This window comes from Akebia trifoliata, chromosome 16, assembly GCF_017979445.1.
Source record: "Akebia trifoliata isolate Shusen 1 chromosome 16, ASM1797944v1, whole genome shotgun sequence".
Lineage (NCBI taxonomy): Eukaryota > Viridiplantae > Streptophyta > Magnoliopsida > Ranunculales > Lardizabalaceae > Akebia > Akebia trifoliata.
In genome coordinates this window covers 3,628,555-3,642,823 of record NC_141390.1, presented here as the reverse complement: position 1 = coordinate 3,642,823, position 14,269 = coordinate 3,628,555, and the positions used below count along the sequence as shown (strand labels likewise).

General features: G+C 35.5%; 1 protein-coding gene and 1 non-coding gene across 3 annotated transcripts; one reads left to right on the top strand and one right to left on the bottom strand.

The window, feature by feature from the left end:
* The first annotated feature begins 6,821 nt into the window (after positions 1-6,821).
* On the top strand, positions 6,822-10,435 carry CR4 (crinkly4). 2 transcript variants are annotated; one of them, XM_086429048.1, is made up of 2 exons: positions 6,822-7,057; positions 7,291-10,435. In XM_086429048.1, the coding sequence occupies exon 2, from the start codon at positions 7,407-7,409 to the stop codon at positions 10,140-10,142; it is 2,736 nt and encodes a 911-aa protein (XP_086285174.1). In that variant the 5' UTR covers positions 6,822-7,057; positions 7,291-7,406; the 3' UTR covers positions 10,143-10,435. The 2 variants fall into 2 exon arrangements, with proteins under 2 accessions (XP_086285174.1, XP_086285173.1); XM_086429047.1 differs by having other exon boundaries at positions 6,822-7,212.
* Positions 10,436-12,331: 1,896 nt separating this feature from the next.
* On the bottom strand, positions 12,332-12,403 carry TRNAT-UGU (transfer RNA threonine (anticodon UGU)). Its single transcript has one exon. It is a non-coding gene; the product is annotated as a tRNA-Thr (tRNA).
* Positions 12,404-14,269: the final 1,866 nt, after the last annotated feature.

Here is a 14,269-nt window from a genome sequence, read left to right as displayed (position 1 = left end):
GTCCAAATCTAGATGATATTGAGCATTCAGGTTTGGAAACGTGACAGTCCCCCCCCCCCCCCCTTTGACATATTCCCTTATACTTTCTTGATGTTGCATGTACTAGAACCATTTTTTTTTCCTGAGGATACACCACTACACATCCTCATAAATATGTGTGGTTGTGTATCTCGAGGAAATCTATGGTTCTAGCACTTGCTAGTCATGAGAGTATGGGGGAGTATGTCAGAGGGGGGAGTTAGAAAATCATTATTCTTTTTTTTTCTATTTTTTTTTTTATAATTAATGTCGGCCATGAACAGTAAGGGGCTCAAGTGTCATAGTTTACAACATGACGCTTTTTCAAACGTTCAAGAAATTTTATAGAAAAAAAAAGGTTCTAAACCTAGAAACATGGTATTACCATTCAAAGACTTCACCACCTCATTGAGGTGGCACCTTTAAAACTTGTAAGGTTGCTAGGGGTGGAGCTAGTAAGGAGATAGTGGAGGCAATTGTCCCCATAGAACTTTGAGACACCCTTGTAATTCAACTAATTACATATCCCATTTGCCTCCACTCCCTCACCTCGCTCGCCTCTTGACTGAGCCTTCTCTCATAGACTAATTGGAAATGACCTAAATATCCTTTTTTCAACTTCTAACCAAAAATCTCTAAATTTCTTTCCAAAATCATTCATCTTCAAGCTCTTCACTGGTACAATTAACTATAATTTGCCCTCACTACAAGAAAATCCTGGCTCCAACCCTGAGTGTCACAACCGATAAGTCTATTTTAATGGGGACAGTAATTCAGTTTAGGGCGAATTTTGAATCTCAAGTCTTTGTTATTGACACCTACCAACTTCACCAACCAAGTTAGTTGGGTATCTTCAAGTCAGTCTTTAACATTCATGGCATTCACCAACTAAACTAGCTGCACCTTGAAAATTTTGGGTGATTTTGACATACCCCTCCATATGTTTGCTGAATATTTGAAATAAACTTGTGTTTACAAATTGATGACATGCATTCCTTGACCTTAGTCTTTATTGGAAAACTAACATAGAATTACCTAAATGGTATTGTCTTCAACCTCTAGCTACATACCCTTTGATTTTTATCCCAAAGATCTATTATATAATAAAGCTCTTAAATCTCTATTAAAAGAAAATTTTAACCTAATCTTCAACCTCTTGTAAAAAATCTTTAATTTTTCGACCAAAACACCATCATATATTACTTCCTGAAAATTGTATTATTACGTTATTAAGGTTTAAAGGTTAAAAGAGAATGAATCTTAAGGAATTATCCTCAAGGTTGAAGATGACTTGATTTGAGGAGAAAATCAAGGTTTGGATTAGATGTTGAAGATTAGTGTATTTAAGTTAAGGCAATGTGATATAGTTATCTTGGCCCATTGACTACATTAATGTTTGGCCCACCCTTTAATGAACAGTGACCCCAAAAATATGTTTGATTGATGATTTCTAATTAATTATTTGATTTCACTATCCAAATGGGTAAAATTCATATAATAATATAAAAAATTTGCTTGAATCAAATGGTTATAAATCACCAACCATGCTAGTCTTTCCCCTCATCAATCTCAACATTGTGATCTCTACCACACTTAATTCATGAACATGATATTTCTTGACTGCCAACATTTAACTACGTAAAAGCTTAGTCCGTCATACCATTAATCTATAAAATTGTCCTTTAAATTTGATTGGTATGTGTCCGTCGTCACATAATTTTCAAAACCACACCTACTTTAACCATCTAGTTCTTATGGGCAACATGCTCCTTAATTTCTCCATCCTTATGTATAATAGACCCAAGATAATAAAATTGGTAGCTTGGAAAGGTATCTAGAAATCAACACATAATCTAATTAGGATCGAATCTATAATTTGCATATCTCATATTATTGTTAAGCTCACTTATGAAAGTAGTAGATAATATCGACTACGCACATGTTCTTATCTGTCGATAATTATGGTTTAAAGTCAAAGCATATTCCATTTAGTGAAAATACTCTGATGTGGAGGTGAACACATAACCGTAGATGCTTTTACTTGTATCTCGAGGAAATGCATTCATGGTTATGTGTGCACCCCATGTCAGGAATGTGAGAATCACAATAAATCACAATGTCAACACGACTCATTTAAATATTGAGGGAAGTTATCACTTATTTTAAGCAAGAAGAATCTTCTCTAATTTTATGATGTGTGGCACAATTATTGGTGATTGACTGCTATATAAAAGTGATGGTTAATTAGTATCAAAGGACAAAGATGCCTTTTTCAAACCAATTCTTTTCCCTCTTATAACTTCTCTTCTCAATGATTATTTTTAAGTTCTCCAAGAGTTATATTAGTTTTGGACATTGTATAAAATAAAAGTAAAAAAAACCAATCATTTATTTAATATGTATGAATGACGAGGATTGAATAAATAATTGATATGTGTAGCATTTTTTTTCTTGTTAACCGAGTATCTCTTCAGACAACGGATCGGGCCGTATTTAGGCTTTGGTCATGTCCATGGTCTTATCCAAGGATTAGTCTTGGGGTACAAGCAACAAATGCACATCACACACACCAAACAAGTGAAGGTGCACCCTTGCGGGTGACTCTTGAGGAATTAGTGCTCCGATTGAGTATATGTGTAGCATTATTGTTTAACTTATTTTGAAATTAATAGGTAATATGATCATTTGGATCTCAAGTTACTCACATTCTCTGACTAGTCAATAATTGTGATTTGGAGTTAAAATGATCTCTCATTTAGAGAAAATGTCTAGAATATTCCTAATATGTGGTGAACCATATGATTAGATCCAAATTATCTTAATCTATATAATAAAACACAATGGTTGTCTTCCATCAATGTTTATTCCTTATAAACAACGGTTCAGATTCAATCTCGCACGAATCTCAAAGAATAATTTTTACTTTATTCCCTTTTCTCTCCTTTGCTTTCTAAGAATACCCCTTAAACTTTATTACCTTTTTTATTCTATCATTTTTCAATAATACCCCCAACTTAATTATCTTTATTCTTATGCCATTTTTCTAATGATACGGCCTTGAACTTTATTGTCTTTACTCTTCTGCCCCTTTTCCAATAATGTCTCTATAATTTTATTCGATTTTCTCTTTTTCCCTCTTAATTCCAACAAGGATGATCATGCCATAGGCACGAACAAACTCTAGTTATTTTATATTCAAAGATTAATGGAAATTATAACTTGTTTTGACCAAGAAGATTCATTTTTTAGGACGTTTTGCATAATAGTGGTGATTGGATACGAAATAGATGGGGATAACTAACCATTAATAAAGGAGAAAGACACTTCTTTCGACCAAATCTTTTGCCTATTATCTCTTTACTTTTTTCTCGTGATAGCTTCCAGGACTCACTTTAGAGAATCTAAAACTTGTTTTGACCACCTATTATAGAAATTTGATTATTTATTTCATATGGACAAATAAAGAGGATTGAGACCATGATTGACATGTATCATATTATTGTTTAACATTTATGGAACTAGTAGGTAACATGAATCTTGACTACTCATGCTTTGTCGTGGTCCAATAACCATAGTATAAAGTCTTTAGGTATCCCATTTAGCAAAAATACCATGAATATTCCTTAGACGTGGTTAGGATAGCTCCAAATTGCGTAGTTGTAACTTGTTTTAATCATGAAATTTCTACCTTTTATGACTCACCTTATAATTATTGGTGATTGGATGCTAACAAAAAATTGGTGGATAACTATTATTAAGAGATTAAGACATCTATTCCGACCAAATATTTTACTTGTCATTACATAGGAAAATGCTGGGATGACACAGACGAAAACACAAGGGTGACACAAACAACGTGATGGCACACACATAATTGTAGATGCTTTTTTACTCTTATCTAGCGGAAAAGCATCTATGGTAATGTGCATGCCACCATGTCATTGTGTCACCCTTGTGTCTCCCTTTGTGTCACCCCAGCACGACTCTATCACATATCTTCTCGAGATAATTTTTCAACTTTCGAGAAGTTATAACTTGTTTTCACCATCTATAAAAGAAATTCAATCATGTATTTATCGTGTACAAATAACAAGGAAGAGTTAGTAATTGGTATGTATCGCATTATTGTTTAACTCATTTATGAAAGTGGTACATTATATGGTCACATTAATATCAAGCAACTCATGTTTTCTCATTAGTCAATTATTCCATTTAGAAAAAATATTGAGATTATTCATAATTAGTGGCAAAACCATTATCCTAATAGTTTTAAATTTAAATATTAAAGAAGTCGTAGCTTGTTTTGACTACAAATATTTTTTATGCAGTATTGCATAATTATTAGTGGAATAATGCTGAAGTGACCTCAAGCTGGAACCTCACATCGCACATCTTGACGTGAAAGTATGATACGAGTGAAAAAGCGTCTATGATTCCTATCCACTTTCACGTTAAATAGTGTGATATGAGGTTCCAGCTTGAGGTCACTCTATTATGACTCTTATTAGTGATTGGGCTCTAAATAGAATGTGATGGCTAACCATCATTAAGGGACAGATACACCTATTTCAACCAAATCTTTACTGATAATCACTTTACTTATCTTTACATGACAATTTTAAGGTTCTCGAGAAGCTATGGATTATTATTATTATTATTATTATTATTATTATTTTATACAAATCCAACCATTTGGATTGAGTCAATAAAAGATGCGTATCATATTATGTTTAACTTATTTAGGAAAGTAGTAGCTATAATATGACAAAGGGGTAACTCTCAATTTAAATATTAAGGGAAACTATAACTTATTTTGATCATGAAAATTATTATATTTATGATATATTGCATAATCATTGGTATTTGGACCAAGTATTTTGCCTATTATCATTTTACTTCTCCTTTCATGATAATTCTCTAGCACCAGACGATTGAATTAGCAGTTGACATGTGTTGCATTATTGTTTTACTTTTTATGAAAGTATGATGGAAAATGATCACGATAAAATCAGGGTATTTACGTTTTTCTCGTTAGTCAATAAATGTAGATCAATTTAAAGAATAGACCCTTAATACAAATTATCAAAAACATTCTTAATAAATGGCAAAACCCTAGGGATAGCTCGAAATTATCTTGATCGTTTAAATTTAAGGAAAAATTACATAAAGGGCCCTCGCAAAGGGACTTCTTTCTAAATAGTCCCTAAATTTTGGACGATACCTTGGCATGATATTTAGTAAACTTTTATTTTCTAAGTGGTCTCTCATTATTGGCAAACTCACCGCTTTTTTATTTATCGTTGAGTTCACAACTTTTATTTACTATCGAACTCGACGTTTTTTATTTATTGGCGAGCTCACAACTTATACTATCGAACTCATCACTATTTATTGTTGAGTTCACCACTTTTATTTATTTTCGAACTGGACACTTTTTATTTATTGTCAAATTCACCATTTTTATTTTGAACTCACCATTATTTACTGTCGAATTCACCACTTTTTATTTATTGTCGAACTCAACGCTTTTTGTTTAGTGTCGAGTCCACCACGTTTTAAATGAAAAGTGGTAAACTCAATACTTGTAAAATCCACATATTTTCAATTTTTAAGTTTTTTCGACTAAAATACATGGAAAAATTGACTAAAAACTAGAAATAACGACTAGTTTTTTCAGTCTTAATTGTCTCACACTTTTTTTCTACTCTTAATTGCCCCTACTTGAGCAAAATCCTAAATCTGGCCATGACCACGTAGATTCTACTTTTGAGATGTGTTGCATAATTATTGGTAAGTAGACGTTAAACAAAAGGTGATGGCTAACTATTATTAAGGGGCCAAGATGTTTCTTTCGTCCAAATTCTTTATCTCTTGTCGCTTTACTCCTCCTTTGAGGATGACTTCCAAGCACTCAATTTAAATTACAACTTGTTTTTGACTATTTATCAAAGAAACCCAATAATTTATTTAATATTTTACAAATAATGAGGATTGAGTCAATAATCAACATGTGTAACATTATTGCTTATGTATAGAAGTAGCGATCGATAATCTCAGTCTACTCTTGTTTTTCTCGTTAGTTAATTATAGTGGTTCGAAGACAAAGAGTGTCCCATTTAACAAAAATATCGAGAATAATTTCAATAATTAACAAATTATTATTATTTAACTTATTTATGAAAATAAAAGAAAATACAACCGTAAGATTAACTTTCACCTAAACTCAAAATGATGTCCCATTTAGCGAAGGATTCGGAATAATGGACAAACTATAAGAGTAGCTGCAAATTATCCTAATTATTTAAATTTAATGTCCAATACCAAATTCTATTTATCAAATAAGATTTCAAAATTCAAATTCAAAGTTATATTTGACCTCTATAACTTGCAAGTTACAATGGATCATTTTAAAACCTTACCAGTTACCAGCATATCCTGACCCAACCCAACCTGACCCGACTCGATTTCTGAAAATGAGGACCCCAGCTTTGCCAAAATTGAACCAAGCATTAGTGTTCTAGCATATCCTGACCCAACCCAACACACTATGTTACACTTTCTGGATCCAACTTCCTTACTAATTGGGTTTCATCAAAACACAAAATCTTAGTAATCGGGTCGGATCTATTGGGTAATCGGGTACCCAAAAGGGAAGGAAGTTAGGAAAGAACAAAGACAAGGGCATGGTAGTTAATATAGTAATTGAGAATTTGTGGGCATCTGTGCAGAAGCAGAAATTCAGGCTAAAAAGAAGAAAAGCATTAAATTCTAATTTACAGTCTTCACCTACACTTGCCCACAATGAGAAGCTCTACTTTAATTCCATTTAATGCTCTCTCTTTCTCTCTCTCTCTCAAGCTTCTCTGCAACCAACTTTACATCCAAAAAAATAGAAAAAAAAATCTATCTTTTTCATGGTGGTGGTGGTTTCTTATGAATCATCTCATCTTCCCCTGAAAACCTTCAAAAGTAAACCCAACAAGTTATTCTAACAAATGGGTTGTTGAAATGCAATCTTGGGTGTTTCTTAGATTTCATGGTTTGGTTTCCTCTCTGTACAAAAGCTAGTTTTTATTATTATTTATTTTCTTACTTATTAAAAGAAAGAGAAGTGAGTTCTCTTGTGTGGGTCTTGGAGAAGAATGTCAAAAAAGAGTTAAATTTCTTGTTTAAAAAGAAGTTGTTGCCAAAAAGGTGTGATATTTGCACTTTTTTTCTTTTTTTTTTCAGGTTTGAATTCTAACTATGTTTTTCATTGTTGTTAAATTTCAGATTTTGCCCATATGATATCTTCTAGATTTACTATTCAAGGTGTAGTCTTTGTGGGTATGTCAGAGTGAGAGTTTTAAGATGTATTGATTTGAGATTCTGTGATCTGGGTCTTTAAGATGAATACTTGGAGAGTTGGATGTCTCATCCAAGTTCTAATCTTGGTGTCTGTTTCTTCAAATTTATTATGGAAGGTTTTTGGTCTGGGGTCAATGTCTTCCATTGCTGTGTCATATGGAGAGAATGGTCCAGTGTTTTGTGGTTTGAAATCAGATGGATCTCATCTTGTGAGTTGCTATGGTGCAGACTCAGCTGTAATCTATGGAACTCCAACTCGATTCCCATTCTTCGGTCTAACCGCCGGAGTTGGCTTTGTTTGTGGCCTTCTAATAGAATCCAACCAACCTTATTGTTGGGGAAACAGCATTTTCATCCAAATGGGTGTGCCTCAACCCATAATTGAGAGAGCAATTTATACAGAAATCAGTGCTGGGGATCACCATTTATGTGGTTTGAGAAAACCCGATAATCGAAAAACTCAGAGAAATACTTCTTTTGTTGATTGTTGGGGGTACAACATGACATCTAATTATGTCTTTGATGGTAAACTTATGTCCATCACAGCTGGTTCTTTGTTCAATTGTGGGTTGTTTTCCGAAAACAGAACCGTTTTTTGTTGGGGAGACGAATCAGGTAGTTATGTTATAAGTTCGATTCCAACACAAAAAATGTTTCGGAAGATTTCAGCGGGGGGTTATCATGTTTGTGGAGTATTAGAAGATCAAAATTATCGAGTTTTTTGTTGGGGTAAGAGCTTGGATTTAGAAGAAGAGATCTCTATTGCTGCTTATTCGAATCCAGGTAGAGTGGACTTGGTTCCTGATGAACCGATGATTTCTGTTGTAGGAGGGAAGTTTCACTCTTGTGGAATCAAATTCTCTGATCATGGAGTCATTTGTTGGGGTTTTCGGATTAATAAGAGTACCCCATCACCTAATGGAACCAAATTCTATGAGATTGTCGCCGGGGATTACTTCACGTGTGGTGTTCTAGCTGAAAAGTCGCTTAAACCAGTATGTTGGGGCATTGGTTTCCCATCTTCACTCCCCCTCGCGGTGTCACCTGGGCTTTGTATTTCTGGTCCTTGTAACCAAGGTTTTTACGAATTTAACCCCGGAAGTCAGCTGTGCAAGAACCCGAACTCCCAAGTTTGCTTGCCTTGTAGCGATAACTGCCCCACCGAGATGTATGAGATTGCTCAATGTGAGTCAAAGTCCGACCGGCAATGTAAATTCAATTGTTCGAGCTGTGTTTCTCTCGATTGCTTGTCCAATTGTTCTTCTTCTTCATTGTCCCCTTCGATGGTAAGGAATGGAAGGTTTTGGTATCTTCAGACACCAATCTTTGTAGCTGAACTTGTCTCTGCGTTGCTCTTGATAAGTGTGGTATCATTAACCGCATTTCTCTACGTCCGTTACAAATTACATAAGTGTCGGTGCTCTAGAACGGAATCGAAAACCACGAATAACAACGGAAGTCGTTCGTCTTTCCAGAAAGAAAATGGTAAAGTCCGGCCTGATTTTGATGAGATTAAGATAAGGAGAGCTCGAATGTTCACGTATAAGGAACTTGAGAGAGCGACATGTGGGTTTCAAGAAGAATCACAAGTGGGGAAAGGAAGCTTTTCATGTGTGTTCAAAGGTATTTTGAAGGATGGAACTGTTGTTGCTGTTAAAAGGGCGATCATTTCTGCTGATTTGAAGAAAAATTCGAAGGAGTTCCATACAGAGCTTGATCTTCTTTCGAGATTAAATCATGCACACTTGCTTAATCTATTAGGTTATTGTGAAGAAGGTGGAGAGAGGCTTTTGGTTTACGAGTTCATGGCTCATGGGTCTTTGCATCAACACCTTCATGGGAAGAACCCAAGCTTGAAAGAACAATTGGATTGGGTCCGAAGGGTTACAATTGCCGTCCAAGCCGCTCGTGGGATCGAATACTTGCATGGATACGCTTGTCCACCCGTGATTCACCGAGACATCAAATCTTCAAACATATTAATTGACGAAGAACACAATGCACGTGTCGCGGACTTTGGTCTCTCTTTGTTGGGTCCCGTCGATAGTGGCTCTCCTTTGGCCGAGCTACCTGCGGGGACACTAGGCTATCTTGATCCCGAATACTATAGACTTCATTATCTTACAACAAAGTCTGATGTTTACAGCTTTGGAGTCCTACTCTTGGAGATTCTAAGTGGTCGAAAGGCCATCGATATGCAATTCGAAGAAGGGAACATAGTTGAATGGGCTGTCCCATTGATCAAAGCCGGTGATTTGTCAGCAATTCTTGATCCGGTATTGAAACTTCCTTCGGATCTTGAAGCATTGAAGAGAATAGCAAATGTGGCATATAAGTGTGTACGAATGAGGGGGAAGGATAGGCCGTCAATGGATAAGGTTACGACGGCTTTAGAGCAAGCCCTTGCACTCTTGATGGGGAACCCATGTAATGAGCAACCTATATTACCGACCGAAGTCATTCTAGGGAGTAGTAGGCTGCACAAGAAGTCGTCACAAAGGTCTTCAAATAGGTCCGTATCTGAGGCGTTAGAAGTTACGGAATCCGAGGATCAGAGGTTTGATATTAGGGCTCCTTCTTGGATAACATTTCCAAGTGTTGCTTCATCTCAAAGGAGAAAATCTTCTGTATCAGATGCAGATGTCGATGGGAAGAATCCCGAAGCAAGAAATTTGGGTAACGGAGGCGGTGGTGGTGGTGATGGGTTGAGGTGTTTGGAGGAAGAGATAAGGCCTGCTTCTCCACAACAAAACATGTTCTTGATGCATAACTTCTAAGATCTTTAAAACATGAAACAACATTGTGGGATGGAGAGACTTCAAAGAAGAGATTGGTTTATTTGAAAATCAAAAAGTGTTGTTTTTTGGGTTGGAGAAGGAAAAGGAAGAAAAAAAAAAGACAAATGAGAGTGTAATTTCTTGAATTACTGATTCTATGTGTCATTGTTGTGTAACTAGTTGTAGTTCCGTTTGTTCATTGTTGTTTATGGCACTCTTCTAAAATAGTGGTGGTTTTTCAACCTTCAAATATTCGAAATTTGATTTATAAGTTGTCGATACATTTGAGTGTGTGTGGTATTCTTCTGACATTGTGGTGGTTTTCCATCCTTCGGAGAACTAAATTTTGGTTTATAGGTTGTTGACTCATTTGTTGCGATAGGTGTCATGTACGATACATGCGAGAACTATTTTGGTTGCGCCTCCTAATGGTGGGGATCTGTGGTTGGGGGCAGCACCCTCAATCCGAATTTAGGGTTTGTGACATATTTTTAGGGTTGTAATCCGCTTAAGAATACAGTGATTTGAACGGGATCTCCTCCCTAGAGTATGCACACTATCGAATCACATACATTCTCTGTGTTCTATGTGTCGTCTTTGTTACATTGTTTTTGTGTTGTTTGTGCCAACATCATTAAAAACCGTGGTATTCTTCTGACATAGTGATGGGATCGGACCTTCGGATAATGAAATTCGGTTGTAGGTTGTTGATACATTGTGTGGTATTCTTTCGGTATAATAGTGGCTTTGTTTTCGGGTCTTTTTTTCGATACAGTTTGAGTGTTTTGTGAAGTTTGGGCCATGAGAAAACTAGGTTACACTATTTTCTCTGTATTATTGAACCTTTTGGGGGATGAATTTGCTAACGAAAATATGGATTTGCTTTTGAAACTTTTCTTCACAGTCGCATGGGAGTTGGAAAACCTTGTATTCAAATATGTTGTTTCTTTCGGCTGACCCCATGATGGGTGTTTTAGTAATTTCATGAATGCTTGCATGGCAATCTTATTGAAAGAAGTGCTGATCCTATACTCCTAAGTGTTGAATAGCTACTATATTCTTAGTCTCCTTTGGCATCACAAGAGGCAAAATGTTTGGCCCACCTCATCTGATTGTTGACATTTGGTTCAATCGATTGTAAATTTTTTAGTTCTAGCTAGCCTGATTTTGATTGGTCTAACTAGATTTAAGTAGGACTAACTTGATTAACATAGACTAACTGTGTTATGGTTTATGGAGCTTGATGGTGATTGTTCATCATTCCACAATTTTCACTGGAATTTTCGTAATTTTACTAATATTCTATTATAATTTTAAAATTCAGTTTCGAGTCTCGTCTCCTTGATATCAGATATCAAGTCGTCTCGGACGAGTTTTCTAATAAATTTGAGACGTCTCATTTGAAAAAAAAAAAAAAATGAACGTGAGGTTATAAATCTCATCCGAAAAATTGACTTGTCCGTCTGTCATGTCCATGCTTGATACCGAGTAGACTCAGAAGATATATCTTAGTCTCAAACAAGTTTTGAAACCATGTATTATATAAACTCTTAGTTATATTTTTTTGAGATATATATTTTACTTTACTTGGTGAAAAGTCATAATCTATAAAGATGCTCTCTTTTTTAATGGAATTAATGTGGATCCGTGGACATTGAGGGAACATGTAAAATCTCTATGTTTCTGTGTGTGATTAAATATGACTGGTTTTATGAGAAAGGATGAAGATGAGGGCATTATATCTTCTACGTTAATCTTGAAAAAGAAAAAGACTTAGGTCAAGGGGGTTTGTCATTAGGGTTTCTTTCAAATTGAACAAAAGAGGGAGGGGCTTGTCTAAAATACCGTTCTTTTTTAAGTCTAGTCAAACCGAAAACCTTGGCAGGTTTTTTTTTTGAAAGAAAACTATCTTGAGTTTTTGACTAGAGATTTGAGAGAAGGATATTTTCGTCATTTTCCATGGATATAGAAGAGGGCTTTTATGTCATTTAATTAATTTCTCTGACAACACCAGGAGCCTGGTCACCGTTCGATAATAGAGCTTGAGTGAGGTGGAACTATAATAAATTACAACGGGGAGTATGAAATCGCTCGTGAAAAAAGGATACCCATTGTCATTTTGGTTGACTTGTAAGGGCATGACGGTCATTTTAGGATCATATAAAGAATGAATAAAACAAAACTTGTAGTGCCCTCACGCAGGATTGAACTACGGACCTTCAGTTTACAAGACTGACGCTCTACCACTGAGCTATAAGGGCAGTTGTTACATGTATCCTAAATTTTTATACTAAATACAATCAAAAGAACACAACTTGCTCATAATTAACAAAGAAAGCTCATGTATAATGCATCTTATTTTGGATTAATGATATTATGTAAGTTATTATAATAAAACTTTATTACTATCATAAAACAAAAAATTTACATGAAATCAACATACTTTAACCACAAGGGGTCGCACTAGGAGCAAGCCGAGTCTTGATAAGCTCCTCAAGAAGAGTAGGTCAAGTGATTGAAACCCCATGAAGCAATGAATTCCTTGGGGCCACCGTCTTGGGTCTGATTGATCCTTGACTCAACTAGTTGCATGTAGGACTTTTCAAGGGAGCGATGTGTATGGTTGTGGGATTAGTCTATCCAAAGGGTGGTGATATATACGTGCGATAGACAAAAAAAAAAAAAACAAGAAGCATGCCAAGCCCAAAACATGGGGCGCAAAATTGACTGCTAGGGGAAATAAGAAGTTGGACCTTTATAAGAGTCACAATGGTAAAACTAGAGATAGAGGTTTTCTCCATCTACCCGTGTGTTTAAAATTGGGTGGCCTCTTGATTTATCTTGTTATATGGAAACTCTTCTATGTGGTTGTGTCGTGTAATTATAGAGACCAATCCACATCCCTTTTGATGTAGGATACACATCGTTATCCACACACAAAAAAAAAAAAAAAAAAGGTCACAATGGAATATATAATTAGATAATTAGAAGGTGCTAACTTGCTAAATTGGTTAAATTGTAAGAGTGATGGACTTGGGTTCAAAACCAGTCTTCACTTCCTTATCGCACTATTCTTGTTTGTCTAGTAAAAAAAGAAAAATGTGAGGAGACAACTAACAAGCAATCATGTAAGTCGAATCACATGCACCGCCCATCTTCAAAATATATTCTTGGATTCATCCCCCAAAATGACTAATCCATCCGGCCAAGTTGGAGCATTTTAGGGCTTAAACCTATAGCTCAGTTGGTTTGACACATTGCAAAGCAACTCTGAGGTCATCGGCTCATCGATTCAAGTCCAGCTTACCAAAAAAAAAAAAAAAAATGTTGGAGCATTTTAAAGTGTACGATTGGGACATTTTGTCCCCACTAGCTTAAACTTGAAGCCCAGGCTATATTGAACCTCACAACTCTCATTTTTTGACAATGGATTGACTTCGATTCGAAATCCAATTTGTTCTGATATGATAATGTTGGATTTGGATCGAGAATTTGAATTTTTATAAGGATCTGATATGATAAATATAGAAAGTTTATATATATTTTGTATATCAAATTAGATTTGATCCAATCTGAATTTAATATGATTGGATTTGAATCCTAATATTCAGATCCGATAAAAACCTAATCTTACAAGAGTCCAATTCAATTCTTATTTGATCAATTTTGGATTTAATCAAATCCTTATCAGCAGATTAAAGCTTAAATCGTGGTTGACCTAATCCAATCCAAACATGATCCATTTACAACCCTAATGTGTATTGGGGATGTCAATGGACCAGGCTTGGCGTGAACATTTAATCGGGCTGATCGATATAATCCAAGCCCGACTAAAATCATTTCAAAAGGACTGGTGTGTTGTAAGTAAAAGTTGGTGTACCAATAGATTCAATGTCCTTCTATCTTAGGCGAAAATAAACTAAGAACTAAGAGGGCTGTTATTGCCAAACCAATTCCTATGTAAATCACCAAGAATTGCACACAGTTGGTGGGGGTTAGTAAAATTAATACTATTGAAGTGCCTTGAAAGTTGATCTGCCCAAGCCCGGTCCATTGACACCACTGGACCGGGCTTCTTGCCAACTCGGCCCATTGAGATGGCTCGAAATTTAACGCAATGATAACAA